The sequence below is a fragment of the Arachis stenosperma genome, chromosome 1 (genome assembly GCF_014773155.1).
Source record: "Arachis stenosperma cultivar V10309 chromosome 1, arast.V10309.gnm1.PFL2, whole genome shotgun sequence".
In the NCBI taxonomy this organism is placed as follows: Eukaryota; Viridiplantae; Streptophyta; class Magnoliopsida; order Fabales; family Fabaceae; genus Arachis; species Arachis stenosperma.
The window spans coordinates 132,909,658-132,934,682 of record NC_080377.1 but is presented as its reverse complement, the minus strand read 5'-3'; the positions used below and the strand labels follow the sequence as shown (position 1 = coordinate 132,934,682).

Genomic DNA, 25,025 nt, shown 5'->3' with positions numbered 1-25,025 from the left:
TTCATGGAAATGATGTTCCTCAGGCAGCTACATGCCGAAAGTTTCAGGTTAGGTTGCAAATCTTGCAATGAGATCTTTGTGGTGGTGGATTTGGGGCACATCTCTCTCTTTGCCAATACGATCGATGATGAGATTTAGATCAACACGTTGATGTGATGTAGTAGGTTCGAAGTTTAGGACTTTAGGTAAAATGTGAAAAATTGTAAGCATTTCTTTTTATCTCACTCAGGAAAAAGTGATAAAATGAATGCAACTATTGTCAAAATGTCCACTGGGAGATACTCAGTGGTTAGAAAGAAGAATAATAAAGCAACGTATCATTTGAAGAACTTCCCAAATACTTGCTAAGATGCGGTGGGACTTTTGGGGTCTATTTATATGAAACGCCATAAGAGGAGAAGCTACCGAAGAATAGACACAACTTCACTACACAAAAAGTATCGTTGAAGGATAAGGAAAAATGGATCCTCTCCAATTTTTTCAACACTTGAGAAAATACAGTGTGATCTCTCACCGTTAATTTTATAAGTAGGACCAAAATTAAATATGAGAGATAGCTATGAAAGGTGAAAGATCATAATTGACACCATCCAGTTTTTTTTTCACTGGAGAAGATCCACTCCTAGATCAGGAAACATGCCTTCTGAGTTTACGATAACAAGGACCATTGCGATAGACAACTTTGCCAATATGCTTGACGATTCACAGGTCCCAAATGAGAACGACAGTAAGTCTTTATGTGAGGAAAAATATTTCTTTGTCCTAAAAATGTATGTTAAACAGAATCTGGGGTGCCCCAACTTTTCCATTTTCACCAGGAGTTCAGTCCATTGCCTCCTGTTTCGACTCGGGAGAATCTAAACCTAGAACTCATAATCGATGTTGTAAGTGTTTGCTCTTGATTATTTTTTGAATGATGGGATTTTTCTCAATGCCAAATTTTGCCACTATTTTTTCTAATGTTGGTGTAATATTGTTTCCTAGCAGCCGTTTGGTGTCTGTTCGTTTGTCGGGTTCCGGACAGATCGGGTAAGTAGGTGTGGGAGTGAGGACGCCTTAGCTTTGGTCGCACTGTTTGCGGGTTGTCGAGTAGCCGAGCACTTGTCTTGGAGAGATGATGATGAGGGGGGGTGCCACCTGCAAAGACACTCCGACGCTCAAGTCAGCTAGTGTGCAGGCGGGAAAAGTTATGTGGAAAATGTGACGTACCTCGGGGGAAGAGCCAATCTTCCCCTTATATACATGTCAGTAGTGGGTCCCTCGTGAGGACAGGCCCATATTCCCAAGGACATTGTGCTGTAGCCGCGTGGGGGTCGCACGGGACACGTGTCCGGGTTGTTTGAAGGGCGAGGAGTCGGGTCGGGTGGAGCTCAGGCCAGGGTCGACCCGTCGGGTCTTTGGGCCGGGCCGTAACAGTGCCCCCACGCGCCAATGGTAGCCGTGGAAGCTATCAATGGCGTGTTCTTGTCTCTTACCTGGGGCCGTCTGGTCGGCCGTTCGTGATAAGGACGTGCCTTCTGCGTGCGTGTCCTTTGGTTGCGCTAGCAACCGTTTCATCGCATCGTTCCCCGTGCCGAGCATTAAATGCTCATAATGGGGTGAAAAACCCTTGCTGAAAAGACTATTCTGCCCCCAGGTGTTTTCGCGCTTTGGGGAGGCAGTTTTTAAACTGTTCGGTTTTGTGTTTCTGGATTTCATTTTTTCACACTTCCCATTCCTCTCCTTCTTCTTATTTGACATAAGATCTCAGAGTATTGCTGTGGCGTCTTTGTTCATCCTTCCTGCATTTTCCCAGACTTGCAACTTCATCTTCCTTCCATCAATTTAGGTAACTTTCGAATCAATCTCCCTTTTATGTATTATTTCTGCGCGTTGTTGTTTGGTTTTTACTGTCGTTGCGTAGCCTTTTGATTGCGGCTAGATGTGTTAGGGGGGAAAGTACCATTCTAGGGTAGGCTTTTTCTTGTTCTTTTCGCCATTTGGTCTTGATTGGCCTTAGTCGGGGAGTCGTGGGGGGTAGTGTCTGTATTCGGCCTGAGCAACCGATCTCTTAGACTGACTGGATGGTCCCCCCATGTAGGTATGGCTCGCACGGTTTCCCGGGCATCCGTTAACCCCGCGGCGTACGATCCATATGCTTGGGTCGTTTCCGATGTGAAGGATTCGCCTAATCAAATGGGCGAGGAGGAGCTCACCGAGTTCCGACAAGCCGGGTACTTGTGTGGCGGGACTGACGAGGAGGCCAATTACGACGTTTTCGTCCCGGCTCCTCACGAGCGATTGTATGAAATCAACTTCCAACCCCGCCAGGTCGCCGACTGGATTTGGTTCTACAAAGCCATGTTCACTCAAGTCGGAGTTCGTATTCCGTTCTCAGCCTTTCAAATGGCGCTTTTAAATCGAATTTCCGTGTCACCGTCGCAGTTGCATCCGAACAGTTGGGCCTCGATCCGCTGTTTCGAGATGGTCTGTGAATATCTCGAACTGCCGGTGTCCGTGGATGTTTACCTCTTCTTCTTCACCCTCACAAACCCTTCCAAGGAGGGGAAACACAAAAAAGGGTTCATGTCCTTCCGGGCTGCCCAGGGTCGGAAGATTTTCGGTTTGTTTGAAGATTCTTACCATGGGTTCAAGGACAAATATTTTAAGGTCCGCCCTGTCAAAGGTCGTCATCCCTTTTGGTTGTCTTTGGAGGGGGTACGGCTCATCCTGACTTATTGGAGTTTCGGGGCAGGGTCGAATACTTTTATTAAAGTAACCTATAGGGGTATGTCGGCGGTGGATAAGCAGATTGCCGAGGTGTTGATCTCTTGCCGGGCAGGCGAGGTGGATGTATCGTACTCTCCTGCGCGGCGCAGTCATAGCTCGGAAGGCCGAGTTTGAACTGTCCGGGATGGAGTCTCTCCGCAGGAGGCTGGATTCTGCCGGGAAGGCTAATAACGAGCTCAAGAGTGAGGTTGAGACTCTCCGCGAACAGTTAACCCAATCAAAGGAAAAACTTGACGCTGCTGAGAAAAAGGCCAGTGCTGCCGAGAAGAAAGCCGCTACTGCGGAGAAGAAGTTAGAGGAGTCCGATGCCACGGTTTCTCGCCTTGTCGAACGCGAGATGACTTTAGAGAGCCAGGTCGGCGCAGCGCAAAAACGGGTGGCCGAGATGGGGAAGGAAAAGGAGGCCGTGGAGGCCGAGTTGGCAACATGGAAAGCCAAGTATAAAGATGTCGTGAAACAGGGGAGGGGTGCGATTCTGGCGACCGAAGAGGCTCTTAAGGCTCAGGTCAAGATCATTGCTCCCGAGTTTGACACATCGGCCATCGGCGTTCGCAAAGTCATTAAAGATGGTCAGGTTGTCGATGTCCCCAAGAAATGAACCCTTTGTGTAAAGTCTCTGTTTAGCCGTTTTGTTTTGGCTTTGAACGACCTTGATTTTTGCCGTTTTGGCTTATGAACAATTTGATCTTAGCCGTTTTATTTTGGCTTGTGAACAATGACCTTTTTGGTCTCTTGCTCATGTTGTCGCGATAAACTTTTCTTATTCGTCTGATTGCGTTATCGTTTCTATTAACCGTTTTGGTTTATAGTTGTCGTTTATTCGTCTGATCATGTTATCGTTCTTTTTAACCGTTTTTGGTTTGCAGTCGTTTATACCAGTGGCCCGTGGCATTTCGTGTAATTATTTGTTGCATTGGTAGTTGATGGTCTCCCGGGGTGATCAGTCCCGGGTTGTGCGTTGTCGTTAGTCATGACGAGATGGTTTATCTGAAAAACGGAGATAAAATAGGGTGGAGAATTTGCACAAGTATATCTTATTCGGTAACCACATAAAGGACTCGAAAGTTACTATGAAGTTCAAATAACAAATTAACTACTTAGCTAGATTAGCCGGCATGTCGTTCCATCTTCTAGGAGTAGAATCTTCTAAGGTTGTCCGCGTTCCATGTCCTCGGGACTTCCTTGCCATCAAGCTTTTCTAACTTAAAGGCTCCTTTTCCCATCACTCTTTTGACTCTGTAGGGGCCTTCCCAGTTTGCCGCTAGCTTGCCCTCTCCGGGGGTCGGCAGGCCGATATCATTCCGCCTTAGGACGAGGTCGTTTGGCTCGAATTCCCTCTTGAGCACTTTGGTGTTGTAGCGCAGAGCCATTCTTTGTTTTAGCGCCGTTTCTGTCAAATGGGCCATCTCCCGGGCTTCATCTATCAGGTCCTTTTCTACGGTTTCCTCTACTCCTTTCAATAGCAACCGCGGACTCGGTTCACCGATCTCTACGGGTATTACTGCATCCACTCCGTACGTTAGTCGGAAAGGAGTTTCCTTGGTGGAGGATTGCTCGGTTGTTCGGTAAGACCAGAGGACCGATGCTAGCTCGTCGGCCCAAGCACCCTTTTTGTTGTCCAACCTCTTTTTTAGCCCCGAAAGGATAACCTTGTTGGCGGACTCCACTTGTCCGTTCGTCTGAGGGTGTTCTACCGAAGAGAACCTTTGCTTTATGCCCAGGCCGTTAAGGAATTCCATGAACTTCTTATCAGTAAATTGCGTGCCGTTGTCGGAGACGACGACTTCCGGTATCCCGAATCGCGTTATCACCTGCCTCCACATGAACTTCCTGCAATTAGATGAGGATATGCTGGCTAGCGGTTCGGCTTCTATCCATTTGGTGTAGTAGTCAATTGCGACAATGAGGTATTTGACTTGCCCTGAGCCAACTGGGAAAGGCCCCAAGAGGTCGACTCCCCATTGGGAGAACGGTCGGGAAGTCGTCAGTAAGCTTAACTCGGAGGCCGGCGCCCTGGCAAAGTTGGCGTTCTGTTGGCACTTTACGCATTTTTTGACGAACTCTTTGGAGTCTGCCATCATCGACGGCCAATAGTATCCGGCTCGGATTAGTTTCCTCGCTAGGGCCTTGCCTCCGATGTGGTGCCCACAGCAGCCCTCATGGACTTCTCTTAGGACGTAGTCCGTCTGATCGGGGTGAAGGCACTTCAGTAGGGGTTGGTTGAGCCCTTTCCTGAACAACTGTCCTTGGATGACGGCGTATTTGGCCGCTTCCCTTCTCAATTTTGCCGCGTCCTTTTCATCATTGGGGAGTTTGCCGTGTTCTAGGAAGTCAGTGATGGGGTCTAGCCATGAAGAGCCTAGGCTTGTTACGTGCAGTGTGATTGCTGGTTCTCTCGTCATGCCTTGGATGAGAGATCGGTTCCCTTCTCCCGGCTTAGTGCTAGCTAACTTCGACAGGAGGTCTGCCCGTGTGTTCCTTTCTCTAGGGACATGGTGGACCGTGACCTCTTCGAACTTTTGGCTCAAGCTTCTAACCTTTTCCAAGTACTTCTGTAGCAAAGGGTCTTTGGCTTGGTAGCTGCCGTTTACTTGGGAGGTGACGACTTGGGAATCACTGCATATTTCTAGTTTTCTTGCGCCGACTTCTGCTGCTAGGGTTAAGCCTCCTATAAGGGCTTCATATTCTGCCTGATTGTTCGAGATGGGAAACTCGAATCTGACCGACTGTTCGTATACAACTCCAACCGGGCTTTCCAGGATGATCCCGGCACCTCCGAAGGTCTGGTTGGAGGCTCCGTCCACATGGAGCTTCCACCGTGTACTCGCTTCTTCGCTTGGATCTCCCGTTACTTCTACTAGAAAATCTGCCATCGCCTGTGCCTTGATGGCTTGCCGGGGTTCGTATCGTATGTCATACTGGGAGAGTTCGATGGACCAAGTCATCATTCTTCCCGCCAGGTCGGGCTTTTGGAGTACTTGCCGGATTCCTTGGTCCGTTCTGACGACAACTTGGTGGCTTTGGAAGTATTGTTTTAGCCTTCGCGAGGAAGTTAGAAGTGCCAAGGCTAGCATTTCCAACTTGCTATACCTTAACTCTGCCCCTTGCAAGGCCCTGCTTATGAAATAGACTGGTTGTTGAGCTTTCCCGTCCTCCCGTACTAGAACTGCGGCCAGGGCTTCACTCGTTATGGCGAGGTACAGGTATAGTGGTTCTCCGTCCTTTGGCTTCCCGAGGACGGGTGGTGCCGCCAGGATTTCCTTGAAGTGCCGAAAGGCTTCTTCACATGCGGGCGTCCACTCGAACGCCATCCCTTTTTTCATGAGGTTGAAGAATGGCAGGGCCTTTGTTGCCGAAGCCCCGAGAAACCGGGATAATGAGGTCAACCGCCCTGCCAACCTCTGGACGTCCTTGATGCAACCTGGGCTCTTCATCTGAAGTATTGCCTGACATTTCTCAGGGTTAGCTTCTACCCCTCTCTGAGTTATCATAAATCCCAAGAACTTGCCGGCTTCCATGGCGAAGGCGCACTTGAGGGGATTCAGCCTCATACCGTGTTGACGGAGGGACGCGAATACACTCGCCAGGTCGTTCAAGAGGTCGTCAGGTCGTGTTGTTTTTGCCAAGATGTCGTCCACGTAGACTTCAACTGTTTTCCCTATGAGGTCGTGGAATATCTTGTTCATCAGCCTTTGATAAGTTGCCCCCGCATTCTTCAAGCCAAACGGCATTACCTTGTAACAGAAAGTTCCTCCCGGCGTTATGAACGCCGTCTTGTCTTCGTCGGGACGGTGCATCGGTATCTGGTTGTAACCGGAGTAGGCGTCCATGAAACTTAGGTACCGATATCCCGCCGCGGCATCGACGAGTGCGTCTATGTTGGGGAGGGGGAAGCAATCCTTGGGGCATGCTTTGTTAAGGTCAGAATAGTCCACGCACATTCTCCACTTGCCGTTGTGTTTTCTCACCAATACCACATTCGAGAGCCATGTCGTGTAGTCCACTTCCCGTATGAAGCCTGCTTCTAGGAGGCTGGCCGTCTGCCTGGCTACCTCCTCTGCTCTTTCTGCCGACATCTTTCTCCTCCGTTGGGCCACTGGGCGCGCTTCTGCCTTGACGGCTAGATGGTGTGAGATGATTTTCGGGTCTATGCCCGGCATGTCGGCTGGAGTCCAGGCGAACAAGTCCTTGTTGGCTCTTATCATTTCGATCAATGGCTCCTTCAATTCATGTGGGAGGTTCTTGTTAACGAATGTGAACTTTTCCACGTCGTCACCAATTCTGAGCTTCTCCAGATCCCCTTCCGGTTCTGGCCTTGGCTTGTCATCTACCCTGGCATCGAGGTCGGCTAGGAATACACCGGATGCTTCCTTGGATTTCTTTCTAAGGGAGAGGCTGGCGTTGTCACAAGCGACCGCCGTCTCGAGGTCCCCCCTTATGGTCCCTATGGATCCGTCATCGGTAACGAACTTGATGACTAGCAGCTTTGTGTTGATTATGGCTTCGAAATCATTGATTGTTTTTCTTCCCAAGATGATGTTGTAGGCAGTGGAATCTCGGAGGATTACGAACTCGGCCATTGCCGATCTTCGGCCTTGGGCTTGCCCCACCGAGATTGGTAGGGCAATTACTCCGTCTGGTTTGATGAAGTGGTTGTCCAACCCGATAACCCCGTGCTGGTGAGTCGTCAGGTCGGCATCCTTCAGCCCTAGTGCGTCGAACACGTTGCGGAACATGATATTTGAATCAGCTCCTGTGTCGACAAGGATCCGTTTGACGAGACCGGTTCCCACTCTGGCCGTAATGACCATGGGGGGGTTTTCCGGGGCGTCGTTGAACCATTGGTCTTCCGGGCCGAAAGAGATGGAGGGAGGCTTCCTTGAGTTTCGCGCCGACGGGGATGAGACCGCCAGAACTTTAGCGTCTTTCCTATGCGCTGACCGGGATCTCGGCGCAGCGTTTTTGGCCGTTACCACGTTTATCACAGTGAGGCCGTGGTCTTTGTCATCGGGTTCTTATCGCTGTTTGGCCGAACGGGTTTTGCCTTCTTCATCTTGATCGCGATAACGTCTTCTCGGCTCCCTGATGAGGTGGGAGAACGCGGCTAGCTTTCCTTCCCTTATCGCTTGTTCCAGTGCATCCTTCAGGTCAAAACAGTCCTGTGTTTGGTGGCCATAACCCTTATGATAATCGCAATAGAGGTTTTTATTTCCTCCCGTACGGTCCTTAAGTGGTCGGGGTTTCGGCAGGATTCCCTTCTTAGCTATTTGCTGATAGACTTCCACGATGGGGAGAGTGAGTGGAGTGTAGTTAGTGAACTTCCCGACCCGAGGGAACGGTCTAGGTGCCTTGTTCGGTGCTTCCTCTCTGACTTTCTCTTTTGCTCTCTCTCCGTCACCTGGTTGCCGAGCTTGGCTGTAACCGGACTGCCGTTTATTGGCGGCCACGACTCGGCTGACTTCCTCGTCGTTTATATACTCCTTGGCTACCGTCTGGATCTCATGCATCGTCCAAACCGGCTTCGTGGTAAGGTGTTTTCGGAAGTTCTCGTTGAGGAGGCCGTTTGTTAGGCAAAGACTGGCCACCGAGTCAGTTAAGCCGTCGATTTCCAAGCATTCGTCGTTGAACCGATCTAAGTACCTCCTCGTCGGTTCACCTTGTCTCTGGGTTACCCCTAGAAGGTTGATGGGGTGCTTGGCCTTCGCGATCCGCGTTGTGAATTGGGCCAGGAATGCACGGCTGATGTCTGAGAAGCTGTATATGGAACCTTGTGGGAGGCCGTTAAACCATCTGATCGCTGGCCCTGCTAGGGTTACCGGGAAAGCGCGGCATCTTACTTCGTCTCCAACTCCTTCCAGATTCATCCTGGCCTCAAAGGCCGTGAGGTGTTCTAGAGGGTCTTGAGTTCCGTCATACCTCATGTCCGTTGGTTTGTCGAAGTGTTTCGGCAACCGGACCTCGAGGATAGATCGGTGAAACGGGGTGACGCCCATTATCACGGGTTGTCGTGTCCTCTCGGGTCTCGCTTTCCCGTCTTCGCGATCTCTTGCCGCTCGGCGGGTTGGTCCGCCGCGGGAGTAAATGATCGTATCGTTTCGTCTTCTCATTATGGGTGATTCCTCCCGCGTGCTCTCGGCTTCCGTCCGGGATGCTGACGTGCGCCGCGGGCGGCTTTGGTAAGAGTCTTCCTCCTCGCTCCCGGGAGACGGGGTATAGCTCGGATCGGTAGACCGTCCATCCCGCTCCCGGTCGGCAAGTTGCCGTTCTAGGTTCTGAACTCTGTGGCGTAGCTCTTGCATTATTATGGCGCTATCGCCGCCCGTTCCTCCGAATGGTCGTGTCCTCGTGTGTCGATGGGGGGACCTCCGCCGCCCCCCTTGCGAGGCGACGGAGGCTGCCCCCTCCGCTCCGGCTGCTCGAGCTTGGTCGCCGGGACCCAGTACGACTTCCATTTAGACGAGTCCCCACAGACGGCGCCAATGTTCGTTTGTCGGGTTCCGGACAGATCGGGTAAGTAGGTGTGGGAGTGAGGACGCCTTAGCTTTGGTCGCACTGTTTGCGGGTTGTCGAGTAGCCGAGCACTTGTCTTGGAGAGATGATGATGAGGGGGGGTGCCACCTGCAAAGACACTCCGACGCTCAAGTCAGCTAGTGTGCAGGCGGGAAAAGTTATGTGAAAAATGTGACGTACCTCGGGGGAAGAGCCAATCTTCCCCTTATATACATGTCAGTAGTGGGCCCCTCGTGAGGACAGGCCCATATTCCCAAGGACATTGTGCTGTAGCCGCGTGGGGGTCGCACGGGACACGTGTCCGGGTTGTTTGAAGGGCGAGGAGTCGGGTCGGGTGGAGCTCAGGCCAGGGTCGACCCGTCGGGTCTTTGGACCGGGCCGTAACAGTGTCCAAGTGCAATCGCATAATACTATTGCTGATGATGATAAGAAACGTCTCCGACGTGTACTAAACATTGTGTGAGGTAAGCATCAACATTCGATGTCATGTTAAGTAGAAGGAATAACTTTTAAGATTATGTTTCGATGTGGAGGGTTAAAAAAATACCCATAAAATGTGTATGTGTCTGGCATAAGTAAAGGCTAAATAGTTGTGATAAAGTTTAAATACTAGGCACTATGGTCATGAAATGTTTATGGTTTAAATACTAGGCACTATGGTCATGAAATGTTTTTGTTTCTACTACGCATGCAAGAGGCTTCTTTTAAGTAACTATTCAATAAAAACCTTTTCATAACACTATATGTCTTGTTTTTGGCCTCTTTGTTCATGTAGATGGTGGATGCCAGGTAAGTGAATTGTGATAAAAAAACTTTTCTTCAAGACCAAACTTCTGGAGCAAACTGATGCATCGTTGCTTGAGATGAAAAAATTCCTAAGCGCTTAGGAGTCTTCCATTACAGCTCAGTCAAGTCCTAGTGGTGTGAAATGTACATGTAGTACGCAAGTACTTGGGAGTACGATGGCGAATGTTGGCTATACTGCCTCTCGTGCTGGAGTTAAGGTAGCAACTACTAATTCTTACACACACAATATACCACAGATGTAAAAGGGGAAGGGACTTGTCGAAGACAAAAGTTCAGGATTGTTTGATCTCATCGTCCCCAACTCCCCAGGATTCGATGATGATGTCATCATCAATGAGGTGCTATCAACTCTGCGGCCAAGTCCACTTGGGACTGTAATAGTGCCTATTCCACCTACAGGATTCAGATCGTCGTCAGTTGGTTTATCAAAGATGACTTTTGGCCATTGTCCTGCTATGGCACCTTGGGTAGGTCCATAACATCAAAAGGTAATATGCCACCAAAACTGAGTTATAAAAATCTAGTCCTATTACAACATGTTCAACAATAATTCCTTTTCTATCTCACGTATCCAGGTTCTCTCCCACCTACCTAATATGTCCCAATTGGATTACACCACCCAATTTTGTGAATTATTTTCATCTTCCCCAAATGTCCCAGGACATGTTAAAATCCCAGAGTTGGAGCAATTGGAGACATCCAATGAACCGACAATCATCGTTGCGGCCAGTCCAATTCTATTACTTTCTGTAGTTGTAAGTGGACCTTCATGGCCACCTGTAATTCTTCTCATGGATAAAGTATGGAAACCTCATAGTTTTATGGGGGAAGCTAGAATCAGCTATCTTCTTAATCCCACTGGTAATCATGACATAAATCTAAATATTAATTTTGTGCATATAGGCAAATGATCTAAATACTTTGTGCTTTGATCTAAGGTTTTGTAAAAGCCTTTAGGCTGATAGTTGAGATGGAGTTAACCTATAATCAGTGGCGGAGCTTGAAATAAAATTTGGGGGGAGGGGGCAGATAGAAGATAATTGTCAAGATGTTTTTTATATGGACCCATTTAAGATAAGCTCGTCTAACCTCATCTTTCTGATTTGGGTGACATTGCCAAATTTAAAGCCATTTTTAGTGTCTCGTTCTAAAGAATTAAGGTCAAACTCATCAGATGCAACTCTTTAAACATTTGAAGGTTGTATCTCACTTTTTTCATAATTCATTAAAGTAGAAGAACTATCTACAGAAATTGATATTGTAAAAATTATATGTTCTCCTTCTTGAATATTAGCCATTCTCTTAAAAATGCATCAATTCTTTGATTTTTCATGATTATTTTATATAAAAAATTTAAATATATATCCTGTAAAATATGTAAAAAAGAAATTAGAAGGATAAATATTAAAATTTATAATATTTATTTATTTTTTTTATCAATTTATACAAATACAATAATATCAATACTTACTGAATATTCTAATATTTTTTATCATATAAAAAATTAAACTAAATAAAAAGTAAAATATATAATAATATTAAATTACATAAATAAAAAATACCTAATTTTTTATATTTGAACTCAAAGATAGAAGGAGTATTACTTATTGAATAGAGAGTTGCGAAATGCGAATGCACTTAGTTCAGTCCAAATCCAACAAGGTTTGAATGTTTAAAACTAAAATCTATTGTGCAATAAAAGCAAGAAATGAAGATTGAACTTTGATATTTTAAGTCATAGTAAAGTATTTGAGTCAACTGAACTATTTTTTTTGAAAAAGTACTACTAATTTTTTTACAAAAGTTTGGGGGGGGGCCCTTATCTTAACTAAGCTCCGCCCCTGCCTATAATGAATCTGCATTGTGGTGCGGTATTTTACAACCCACAAACTTACCGGTAAATGCACCGGGTCGTACCAAGTAATACCTTACGTGAGTAAGGGTCGATCCCACGAGGATTGATGGATCAAGCAATAATGATTGATTGATTGGCTTAGTTAGGCAAGTAGAAATTGGTTTTGATATTGAGATGTTTAAAAGGTTAAGTTGAAAATGTCATAAGGCAGGTACGCAAGTAATTAAGTTAAAAATAAAATATGGGAAAACAGTTAAGGCTTTAGAGTTATCTATTTTTCCGGATTAACTTTTCTTACTAACTATTTTAATTATGTAGGATTTAATTTATAGCAAACTACATGTGACTAGACCCTAATTCCTTAGACCTTCCTAGTCTCCTCTAAAATTCATTAACTGCCAATTCCTTGGTCAATTAATTCCAATTAAAGGGTACATGATCAAATTCCAGTGTGTATGCCACAAAAACTCTAATTACCCAAAGAATAAAAGGATTATATGTCACGTATCCCGTTAAATCCAGATAATTAGAATTTAGGAGAATATGTTTTCAAGTTGTTGTTCAAGTATAGAGCTTTTTCAAGTTATACAAGAACTCAAATAGAAAGAGGATCATACTTCCGTTCCACCCAAATTCATAAGATAAAGAACGAAAACAATTCTTAAATATAAATCCAAAACATAAATTAAAATAGAAAAAGTAATAAAATCAATCCATACAAATAGACAGAACTCCTATCCTTAACAGTGGAGGTTTAGTTGCTCATGGAATGTAGAATGTAAATTTGTATAGAATTTCCTAATGGAATCCCTCTAATATAATGTACCTAATAGAAGAGAAGTCTTCCCTTTTTATAACTAATCCTAATTACAGGAAGATATACATAGAAAATAAAATACAAACTGTAGAACATGAAGGGGATTGATGCATTAACAGCCTTTGTTGCTATAAGTTGAACCGAATTCAGCTAACTCTGATTAAGTTCTTCATCTTGGTGGAATGCTTCTTTAACTTAGAAACATTAAAAAACATTGAACTCTTCACAGAGAAGCTCTTCAAACAAACTCAAATTCTGGTTCTCTCTCCTTACTTCAGAAAGATGAAATTTTTCTTATTTGTACTTCTTTCAAAATTGCTGTCTTGATTTCTTCTGAGTCAAGTCCTTGAGTTGTGTGCTTCTCAAGATTGTCATTTCACTTTCTTCAATTAACCCACAAATTAGAAATTTCAATTTTGATTTTCTTGCTTGACGGAGGTCAACTGAGCAGCAAGGCTTGTTGTTCAGTGATAAGCCCCAAATCCATACCATTAAGAATGTGCTTTGCCTCCAAGTAACTTTGTGAACCATTGATTTACAGCAGCATAGATTAGAAATTTCTTTCTCCAGTTATCCCAAAATGGTGTCGCAGAGAGTTGGAGAAGGAGTGAAGAAAATAAATTGCATGCAAATAAAAAATAAATCACTTTTAACTTCTGACTAAGCTTAGCACGTTTTGATTTGGGTGATTAGACATTTGCTTTTGTGATCTACCTTTCTCTTTCTTTCTTCTCTGGTGAATGAACCAAGAAGTAGTTTTCTTCTCTTTCTTCATGTTTCTAACCAAAGTGAACTCGTGAATGATGGCTTTGGAAGGCTTCCACTTGAATGATGCAACTTGGGCTGGATTTTCTTCCCTTACCTCTCAGCCCATGTGATTTCTTTGTTATTTTCTTTTTGGGCTTAGTTTTAGCAACTTCTGTTTCTTTGTTTCATTTGATTTGGGCTACTCTATTTTATTTCTTTAGCCTGTAATACTAATCAAACACAATCAAAAGATAATTGGGTGTTTAACCTAATAAAATAATATTTGTCATCATTAATTTAAAATTAGTATATACATAACTCAACACCATGTTTTGTTTTTATGTCCACAAGGTGTTTGTGAAAATGCCAACTATAGATTTTGAGTAGATTTTCACACCTTGACTTGGGAAATGAGTTCCTAGGATACTAGAGTCATAATGTCCAACATTTAGTGGTAATTCTTTGGTTGTTAGTTGATTCTTGTTTCCATTGATGCTAGCTTCTTACTAAATTAATTAGTAAGTTAGCTAGGACTTATAGATTAAGGTCAAGTATGCTTGCTTGATTTACTCCTCGATGTTAGGGATTGACGAAGTGAGATTAACTCATCATAATTGTCATAGTTGTGGTTATGACGATGATAAGATTCTTAATTCTCATTCCCAAGTCAATGCTCTTTTATACCATTAGTGCATTGTCACTAGTTTTGATCTTGCTTTCTTTTAATTTGCACTAATTGTCTTTTGCTTCATTGTTGTTTATTTATTCTTTAGTTCTTTTAATTTTTCCGTTCTATGCTTCAAAACCTCCATATTTTACAACCGAGAATGTGTACCTAATTTGCATGGTCCGAAGGAGACGACTCGAAACTTAAAACTCCCAATTTTTATTGGTTTGTATTGTGACAAACAAAATTACACTTTTATTGAAAAATAATTATTGGTTCAGAACTATACTTGCAACGAAGTTATTTTGTGAAATTTCGAATCGACGTTCAGTTCTTGTCAGTGACTTACAAAGAGTCCTTTTTGAAGTGCATTCCCAAAATCATAAGGTTAGTGTTAACCCTCAGGAGAGGACATCCACATGCAATATTGGCAATTAACTGGTAAGTTTGGTTTTATAATTACTAGTTTGTTGCTAATTGTCCAATGTCTGATTCTGATTAAATTAAATTGGACCCAACAGGAATGTCATGTAGACATGCAGTTGCAGTATTGACTAAAATAGGTCTTAAAGCTGAGGACTTTGTCCATAAGTTGCTAACTATAGATGCTATCAAATCAACATATTTATATTGCATTAAACCTGTCAACAATGAAGAGTACTGAACACCTACTGATGTTCCAAGGCTACTGTCTTTCACAATCAATAGAGTTGATCATTATACCCAAGTTGAAGAGAAGAGCTAACCCAATTGAGAGAGAGATGAGCACAACCAAGACAAAGAAGACATTCATTATTACTTGCTCTAAGTATGGCTAAAAACACTATTACTACAAGGAATGCACAAATACACCACAAGATCTTAATTGGAAGCCCATGACTAAAAAGAGAAGAAGAGTGCAAAAGAGGACAACAAATTAGAATTCATCAACCACTCCAACAATAAACACTTATCAAGTACAATTCTTTACTATAATGTTTTTGGGTTAGGAATCAAATTGTCCAAAAAATAAAATATTGAGGAATTTATATGTCCTAAATAAGTTTAGATGAGGGCTTAATTGTGCATTTTTTTGTCACTAAGTAAGCACAAAAAGGTGACAGCACCACCAATGTCAATGAAAATGCCACTGGAGGAGAGACAATATTAGATTCTGTGGTGAGTCCAATGTATAAGAATAAATGTTATATTATTTTGTTGCGTTCTCTTAATAACTCATTAATTTGTCATAGACCAAGACAAGAAAAGCCAAGAAAAAATTTCCTAAAAAGTTTATGAGAGTTGGAGCAATGGCCCAAACTCAGAGTGAAAAAATTTCATTGTCACAATCTGCACCCCAAGCTAAGAAAGTCATTTTTTATTTTTTTTAAATAAAATCTATTTATGCTGTATATTGTTACATATCAATTCCATAGAAATATTTAGTTAATTAATTTAGTAAACTTGTAACAGACTGCAGGAGAAAATTCCAGTGAAAATCCTAAACCATTTAAAAAAAAATACCAGATTGTTAGGCCAACAGCTCTATGTATTGTGCCCCTACCCGTACCAGTACCAAAGCCAACTTTATGATTCAAATCTCAACCTTTACAAGCTCTGAAACTGAGGCCTCACAACTCACAAAACCAATGCACTGGACCAATAGTTGGTATGACAACTCCAAAAAATACAGATTTATGCTAATAGAATTATAGAAATGTGAATTGTTATTTTGGTATTTTGATTGTTTAATTTGCATCTTTAAGACTTAAAGTGATAAAATAGTTCCAACATACAGATTAGTTTTTTTATTTAGGGCCATGTTGCTGTCCTTGCTATGCTATCTGAACTATGAATAGATAAATTGCTTGTTAAGTATCAGTATGAATATAATATATAAACTTCTATGCTTTATATGAAATTAGTTGAATCCATGCTATATGTACAAATATTTGCTCCACAATTTAAATTAAATTCAGGAAAGAAACTCTTAACATTAACAATAATTCATTTTTATTTAATTTCAAGAGTGTTAAAACACATTATTTTATCATAGGACACAAAATTCTTGGATAAACTAAAATTACTCATCAAGTTTCTTACAAAATTGTCTTGAATAAGCAGGCAACTACAATTCCACTATAAAATGTAAAAACACTACAATTTAAACTCAAGCATATACTTTTAGCTATTTTTAATCTACTCTTCTCCAATTAATTCTCTAATTCAATCAACCTATCCTTTAGTTCTTTCACTTTATCATCTACCGTATCACCTAGGCCTTCAAATCGATTATGCTTCTGCGACAATGTCCCTTTGAGATTGTCTTCATAGCATACTCAGTAAACGAAGAAACATAATCATCTAGTCATACAAAGAATGAGCAATAAATTTCTGTAGTCTACAATTTGAATTAACTTTGTGAGACTAATAGTGAATACATAATTGAAACAACCAAAACATTAATACCATAAATGTTTGTTGAAGTAAGGGCAACGAAAGAATAACCTATTTAGATTATTTTTGGTCCCAATCATGAGTAGAATAGCATGAGACCTGTAATAGCACTTGGGAAGACTCATCTCTTCTTCCTCCGAGTTCGAACATTCTCACTAAAGTTCATGCTGCAAGTCAAATTATCACCTCCAATTCAGAAATTCGAGGATGAACAACGTTCTCCACTCCCAATCATGACACCCTAGAGCTTGTCTCTTGTTGTTTTGAATACGAGTGAGTGGGGAGAGGTTAGAGGTGTAAAGAAATTTAGAGTTTGTCATCCAAATTAAGTTTTGGTTCTTCTTTAATCCAAAAACAATGTCTTTTTTGGAAGAGGCAATGGTATAAATCGACCCTGTTCATTTCTCTTAATCCAACGTGGCATTTCATTCTGAATAAATGTACACATCAACATCAATAACTACTACATAGAAACAGAGGCCGGCGTGAGTTTTTTTTTTTTTTTTGGACAGAAATCACCTTATCCTAATTTAAAATGGATAGAAACTAAATTAGGTGTTCACTCTTCTAATACCATAATCTATTCCAATCACTATAACCATATGTCAATCATCTGTTCATTGGGAAGTCAACTCCTAAACACCATTGGTCATCGCAAATTTGACCACCACAGAATTGACCAATATATATAGTTTTATTTTCATACACTGATAGTGTAAAATATTTTATACAATCGTACAATCACAACCTTTTTTTGAATAGCCATTCACTAGATTATTTTTACTGATATGACGTTATGTGATTGGACGCACATGTAAAATATTTTACACTAAAAATACATCAAAGTTATAGATATGAAAAATGTTAAAAGACTAATAAAATTTATTATTTTTGACTAACAATGTTTAAAAGTATAGACAATATATTATTAAATTAGCAAATTATAGACAATATATTATTAAATTAGCAAATTAAAAACATTAGATTGATAACCCTCTAATACTTTTCTAAAAAAATTATATCTAATAAATAAAAAATTAATAATCTCATTATAATGCCTATTAATGCATTAGTTATTTATAAAACCACCAAGATTATATCAATTCCATATTTATTTGAAAGTTAATACAATTTTAATATCTAGCATTTAAATAGACTAACTAAAATTAGGTAACTAAGAATCAAATTTTATTTTGACTTGAATAAACCCATTTCTCAAATTATAATCAACGCAAACTTTCTCTTACCAATGAAATCTTTGCTCACCTTGTCAAACTAGAAAGAGAAAAAAAAATCTTAAATTGTCCACAACTAGGAAAAAAAATAATATTTGATAAAGATTTTCTTGCACACCATTTTTCAAACATGAATAAAACAATTGTAAAAAGAACAAGTTTGTATACTTATAATTTGTAGATCCATCTGACACACACCTCTTATTAACATAAGACACATTCCATATCTTTCTTATCTTAGATCCCATTTAATGGCAGAAAAATTTGTATTGAGAAAAGCACTGATTCCATGTAAAAGACAAAACAAGTAGATTCAAAAACAAGTACTGATTCCATGAAAAAGACAAAATAAGTAGATTCAAAAACTAACAAAAGTTCAGTTTTTGTGCTTACTCTTATAGTATACAAAAGAGGTGACTGAGAAAACAAGGAGCATAATTCCTTGTTAGATCGAGTTATTAGAAGAGACAGTGATGTGTTTCATGGGATTGTCTACTTGGCTTCCACCAGCATGCATGACAAACTCTGATGGAGTGAGAAATTTTCCATGGCAGACACACACAATACACACTTGTCCTCTGTTATACTTGTACAGTATCCCTTCTATTCTCTTCCCACTTGGCCCATCTCCTCTTGTACTCACACTTGGAATATGTCTCAGAATCTCCATTGCATCATCATTATTATTTTTGTTATTATCACCTTTGTTATTATCACCTTTGACGCACGATGATCGATTCTTCTTTGCCTTAAGCCTTTTGGCTGAAGAAGACATTTTCTGAAGAGTTGGTTGTTTTGATGATTTCTTGGGATCATATCCTTTAATACCTGTTGGTGATGTCTTTATTTTGGAACTAGATTCTCCTACTTTAGTATGAAAAACAAGAATCTCATCAATGTAAGTAGTGTGTATCATAAGTAAGCAATGAAATAACCGAATAAGGAGATTTGGAGAGAAGAATGGACAAAAGAAAGGAGAGAAACGGTTATCACAAAATTCAATAACAATCGATGTAAACTATCTATTACATGCGTAGTCATATTTATACAGTAAAAAATAAAATATACCATGAAAAATGTTAATGATATTTTCATACTAAAAATTGGTTACCAAATTTATTGTCATTTAATATAATTTGGATGAGTACTTTGTACTTCAATGATATTATACAAAGATGTTTTAATTGTTAATTTTTTTCCAGACAAAACATGATTTCATCCCATGCATGCTTCTATTCTGGCTAATTGGACTAGACCAATTATAATGGTAAGTTGTAACATAATGTTCGCTATTAGCAAGCTACTAAAATGAAAGAAAGTGTGGTATAAGCAAAAACTTAGATATTATCATTAGACAAACGGTCATGTTAACATTAACTTTATTTATAACATTAATTTTATATTCTAAATCACAGAAAAATCTTAAATATAATTTTTACTTATAAAAAACAATTCCGCTATGTTACCAACATCATTTCTGTCAACATCTGCCAACTCTTATTTATAACTGTGTTTAATGGGAGTGTGCTTGTGGATGTGTCTAATAAAAATGTCTTTTTTATGACTGTATTTAATAGAAGTGTCTTTATAGATATATTTTTTAGATGTGTCTCTTTATATATGTGTTTAAAATATAATAATTAATCATTGTTGGTAATAAATTGACAGATAATATGTTGGTATCCTATACTTTTCATATAAAAAAATACAGCTGATGTAACTAAAAAAATGTTAAAAGACATCAGAATTTATTATTTTTTACCATTAAGTGTCAATTAAAGTATGTTATTAGTTTACTAAATTAAATTTAAATCGATGGCAGGTCAAAAACAACAAATTGTGATGGTCTTCTAACATTTTTCTTTAAAATGATTTATTTCGCTATAATTGTACTCTAACATTTCTCTTCAAAACGATTTACTTCGTATAATTGTATCATGTACTATAAATACTCTACAAGATAGGTGAGGTATTACTAAAATGCAGCTTTTAATGCCACATAATATAAAATTATTACTATATATTAATTTACGGATGTTGTCTATTGTCCTAAACTATGTAGGTATATAACACTTTTTTTCTAACTTTAAAGAAATTTCTATTTTTATCTGTAATACAAAATTTAAACTTAACATTAAACAACCAAGAGAAGGAAACAAATAATAAAAAAGCAAGAAAAAAGAGTTACCCTCATGCTTTGAATCCCCATTAGGAGCCGCAAGCAGCTTCTTGACACGGTCAATGACATGAGCTGACGACGGCAAAACACTGGGTGCGGCGGCCCCACGCCTGTTCTGCTCGTGGAGGAGTAATATTTTGGCAGTCCTGCACATGTCTCTACACTTCATCATCACAGCCTCTGATGGCATTGACCAAGACCTCTCCAACCATGGAACAAAGGAATCCTTCTCTTTCCTCTCATTTTCTTCAATATAGATTATTGATGATGTTGATGATGACCTTTTCATCCATTTTTTTTCTTTAATCTGGCCACATGATGACAGTTTTAAAGTTAGGTTAATCTTCTGTTTTTTTTGTTTGTTAATGTGCTACCAAATAATCCCTTTACACAAATAATAGTAATATTAATAAAAATCAACCTTAGTAAAGAAAGAAACATTTGTTAGCTTACCTCCATTGATATCCAAGAGAAAGGTGAAATCCTTGAACAGAACAATGACTTTGAAAATTTTCTTTTTCTAAAAACAACATAGATAAATAAGGGTTATTATTCAAACAAATAATATGACGAGACAAAAATCTTTTGCAACTAAAATTTTGAAAAATGAAAATTGTAGGAATAAGAGAAATTAAATTAAATAAATTGTACAAGGCTTAGAAAGCTTAACTCTGAAGTTTACCTTTGAACGAAGGATTTGAAGATGAAACAAAGAACAACAAAAGTTGAAAAAACAAACAAGCAAAAATACAAGTGCAAGTGGTGCATGAAGAAAATTTGAATAAGATAAGAAAGAACAGAGTTAGAAAGTTCTCTTTTTCGATGCATGCAGTTAAAGAACAGTGTAGAATGTTGACAACGCATAGTTAAACTATACACGTGGAGATTAATAGAGAAAGAAGGCTACGACATATATTGATTACGTGCCTCTTTGTGGGGTTGCCACGTAATTGCTCTAACAATATTAAAATCGCTGTGTTCATGTAAGATTAAATAAGATAAAAGTAATTTACTTATTTAAACTGTATGAATACTAAAATCATCAGACTGTTCTAAAAATAAAATAGTTATAATTTTATTTTTTTGTTTTTAATATAAATTGTGGGTGTTAATATTTAGTTTAATTTCTGAAATTTTATATTAAATTCAATTTAATTCTTAAAATTTTAATGTACTCAAATTAAATTTTAAGATTTGTAATGGTATCTTATATTAATTGTTGAACTAATTTTTATTAACCACATATTAATTTGGTACATTATTTTACTGTGATTTAAATTTGTCCTCAAATTTTATGTGACCAAAATCTATTAGTGCTTTTAAAAGTTTGATTACTTCTATTAAAGTTCTAAATTTTTTAAGTTAAATTTATTATTGTCGTTTTATTAAGAATGTTGGGAGCAGCCATACAAGATTTAAGGACTAACACAAATTACTATAGTAAATTTTGAAGTCTAAATTGAAATATAGTATTAAGTTTTTTTAAAAAATATAAAATCTACTAAAAAACTATATATTGAAATTATGAGATAAAAATATAAAACCTAAGTTTTTAAATTTTGGCAAATGATATGTATTTAGTAAGATAATATATTTTTAATATAGTGAAAAAATTAAATTACTAAATAAGTACTTTATGTACAAAATATTCTATATAAATATTTTAAATAAGTAAGTACTCTATATATAAAATTAAATTATTAAGTAAATATAGTCACCAAAAAAAAATTATTAAGTAAATATTCTATTTTATTATAAATCTTAATTGCCCTCGTACTATTAATGCAGCTATGTTAATGAAAAATTAGTTAAGATGATAAATTTTTAATCTTTTAATTAAATTTGACTTTATTAATATGATAATAAATACAATTTTTGTTAATTATTAATATCTATTTGATCTAATTGTATTAAATATTTATTATAAATTAAGTATTAAATTAAATATTCGTATAAAATATATATTAAAATATAAAATAATATAAAAACAAATTAAATAATATATTTATATATAAATATATAATAATTAATTTTTTTATGTATAGATAATATTTTTTATTGTAATCATTTGGGTATAATTATTTTTCAAATTTTGTATTAATGTAGAATATTTGTGTACCAAAATTTTTTTTATTTTTAGTAAGATAGAAGAGAGTTAATATTATTGTTGTTGGTGGTGGAAGGTAACTAAGTGACGCTACACTGAAGTGAGGACAAATTTGTTTGGTGGATGAGAATATGTTGAAAAAGATCTTCCATTTGCTCTATGGTTACATGTAATTGCTAATTGGCGAGACTCGTGTTTTTGATGTGATGGACTTAGTTATTAACTACTCATTTCATATCCATATTCCTATTACACACGTGTTCCCGATGGATTCTGTTCTTATTCTCATACGATCTATCTTCAATAAGCAAGCAACGAGGACCTGTTCTCATGTTTTGAATATTAATTTTAGTCAATTAATAAATACCGCGCTTTATCTGCTAATGATATCTAAAGTTGCTCCCTATATTACTACTTATCATTTCTTTACATGTATCGCCAAATGTTTAAACTAACACATTAAGAAATTGCAACCGATCAACTAAAATGAAGGGGTCGTTCAAACTTGATATTGATGTAAAACCCATGATAAATAAGAATTTCTGTACAACCTTAAAAACTTAAAATAGAATAAACTATCCTTTTCGTATTCTTTTTTTCTTGAGCTGATTTCATCGCCATCGCCATAGGTCAAAGGTGGTGTTTGGACTTTGGAGTTCCTAGTTTTATTCAACAAAGGCACAATTTTTCATTTCCCCCTTTTTAAAAAACTATGACACAAATTAAGTCAGAATAGAAAAATTCCATAGTAAAATGAAGGACGCTTACTCGGAGTTTAAAAATGAGTCTCAAGTCCAAAAAAAAAAAAAGCTAAGCACACAATGTTAGAGCAAAAGCACGCAGCTAATTACGGTCACAAGCCACAAGCATTTCCTTCCAGATAACCCTTCCTATGAAAAGGTATTAAGGTATCGTTAATAAAAAATTAATAATGTCACTCCCAAATTGATAATAAAATACTATATTTCTCTCCACTATTTGGATCCCTAATATTTTACTGTTTGTTTATTTCCATGTCATGTATTTAAACATTGGTCAAGTTTTGTTTGTCACTTATATATTTAGTGAACGTGAATGAGTTTTTGCTCTCAAACCAACGTTCAACCAAATTTTGTGTTCAAAATAACAATAATGCTCTGTATTCATGTAATTTTCTTAATCAAGTCAATTAAATTATTTTTGGTTCACGCATTCGCCACTTTTTAATGTAAACCTCTTTAATATAGAGCTTTTCTTTGTTCTTCGTCCTCAACGTAGAGCTTCTCTTCTTCAACATAAAGCTTCTCTTCGTTTTTCTCTGCCCTGGTTTCTCTGATTTTTTTTTCGTTTTCAGATTTCGATCTGCATTGCATTTGAATAGCGTATCAAAACAAAGAATGATTCAAGTGCAAATCAGTTGAATGAAAGCGATTTAGATTATTCTTCTTAATCGAATTAAGTGGACGAGATTTGGATTATTCAATAATTTTGAATTGAATGGAATGGAATGGAATCGCTAAATCCAATGTTGTTTATAAACACAATTTTCGGTTTATTTGGTATTATACAATGGTTTCATTTTGATAATATTTTCGGTTCATTCTAGACGCAGGTGTTTTTGAATTTGAATTTATATAATGGACAAATTTTAGTTCATTTATTGTTAGACAATGATTTTTTATGAAAACATTTCGGTTCATTTTTCAACAATTTTGAATTGAATGCAATGGAATGCAAACTGATAATAAATGCAGGACTTTCTAAATTTACAGAATGCACATATTTTGGTTCATTGGTTATTATACAATGGTGTTATTATGACAATATTTCAGTTCATTTTACAGTCCAGGTGTGTTGTTGATGAACAATTTATCCCAAAGATTGGGATGACTTCCAAGACACTGAAAGAAGCTGGAAAGTTCTACAAAGATTATTCCAAACTTACTAGTTTTTCTACGAAAATAAGGAACACCACTCGGAAGAGAGATGAGATTAAGCATCAACTAATTACATGTAGTAGAGAGGAAAAGTGAAAATCCAAGATATCTCCAACTCTGAAGACAAACCCTTCAGCAGGAATAAACTGTCCAGCCAGAATTTTCGTACATATATTGAAGGAAGTTGGTCTTTGGATAATTTCTAAAGTTGTTCTGAATCATTCACACCCTTACTATCCAGATCAAGCAGAGATGCTTAAACAACACAGGGAGCTAAGCATATTTATGCGTCGTACCATGAAAACAATGAAGAAGCCAGAATCAGACCGAGTAGAACGTATCAGTCATTTGTAGCAGCAGCGGGCAGTCATCGCGAACTAAGTTTTATTGAAAAAAATTGAGAAATTACATTATAAGGGAAGTATGGAATATTTTCGAACAAGATGATGCCAAAGAATTTGGAAAGTACTTATTAAGAATGAAAGAGAATAATCAAAACTTCTTTTTTGAGCTTAACCTTGAAGCTAAACACTCTACCAAAAATGTCATTTATGGATTCCAATTTATCTTGATCACTATTTTTGAGCCGAGATGAGAAGCACACAAAAGAGCGAAATGATGCATACTTTTTTTTAACAAGTTTATCACACGCAATAGCTCTTTGATTCAATATGTAAAGCAATATGATAATTGCCTAGGAAGCAGAGAGCAAAGAGAGAGAATTTGATACTGTAGATTTTTACACCGTGATACCGTGTGCAACAAAATTACCAATAAAGGCTCAATTTTAGCACGTGTATACTCACAAGAAGTTCAGGAAAGTTCAAACACAATTAAGAGGAAAGGTGAATTGCATCACAAGATCAACGAATTTCACTCTAGGTTTTACGGCATGAAGTTGTAGAGCAAGTTTCTAACTCAATATTTAACAAGTTTGTTGTTACATACGACGCAATATCACGCGAAGTAAAGTGATAGTG

The 25,025-nt window shown here is 38.5% G+C and overlaps 3 protein-coding genes across 3 annotated transcripts; all 3 read right to left on the bottom strand.

Moving 5' to 3' along the window:
- Positions 1-3,899: 3,899 nt before the first annotated feature.
- Positions 3,900-7,505, bottom strand: LOC130935159 (uncharacterized). Its single transcript, XM_057864756.1, has 2 exons — positions 6,738-7,505; positions 3,900-6,248 (listed from the first exon to the last, which is right to left on the bottom strand). Exons 1-2 carry the CDS (start codon positions 7,503-7,505, stop codon positions 3,900-3,902), a joined length of 3,117 nt encoding a protein of 1,038 aa, XP_057720739.1.
- A 279-nt stretch (positions 7,506-7,784) lies between these two features.
- Positions 7,785-9,221, bottom strand: LOC130935155 (uncharacterized). The gene has a single exon (XM_057864745.1). It carries the CDS (start codon positions 9,219-9,221, stop codon positions 7,785-7,787), a length of 1,437 nt encoding a protein of 478 aa, XP_057720728.1.
- A 9,067-nt stretch (positions 9,222-18,288) lies between these two features.
- LOC130935147 (ninja-family protein AFP3-like) lies at positions 18,289-20,744 on the bottom strand. The gene is made up of 4 exons (XM_057864731.1): positions 20,705-20,744; positions 20,476-20,542; positions 20,032-20,329; positions 18,289-18,710 (listed from the first exon to the last, which is right to left on the bottom strand). The coding sequence occupies exons 2-4, from the start codon at positions 20,479-20,481 to the stop codon at positions 18,289-18,291; spliced, it is 726 nt and encodes a 241-aa protein (XP_057720714.1). The 5' UTR covers positions 20,482-20,542; positions 20,705-20,744.
- Positions 20,745-25,025: the final 4,281 nt, after the last annotated feature.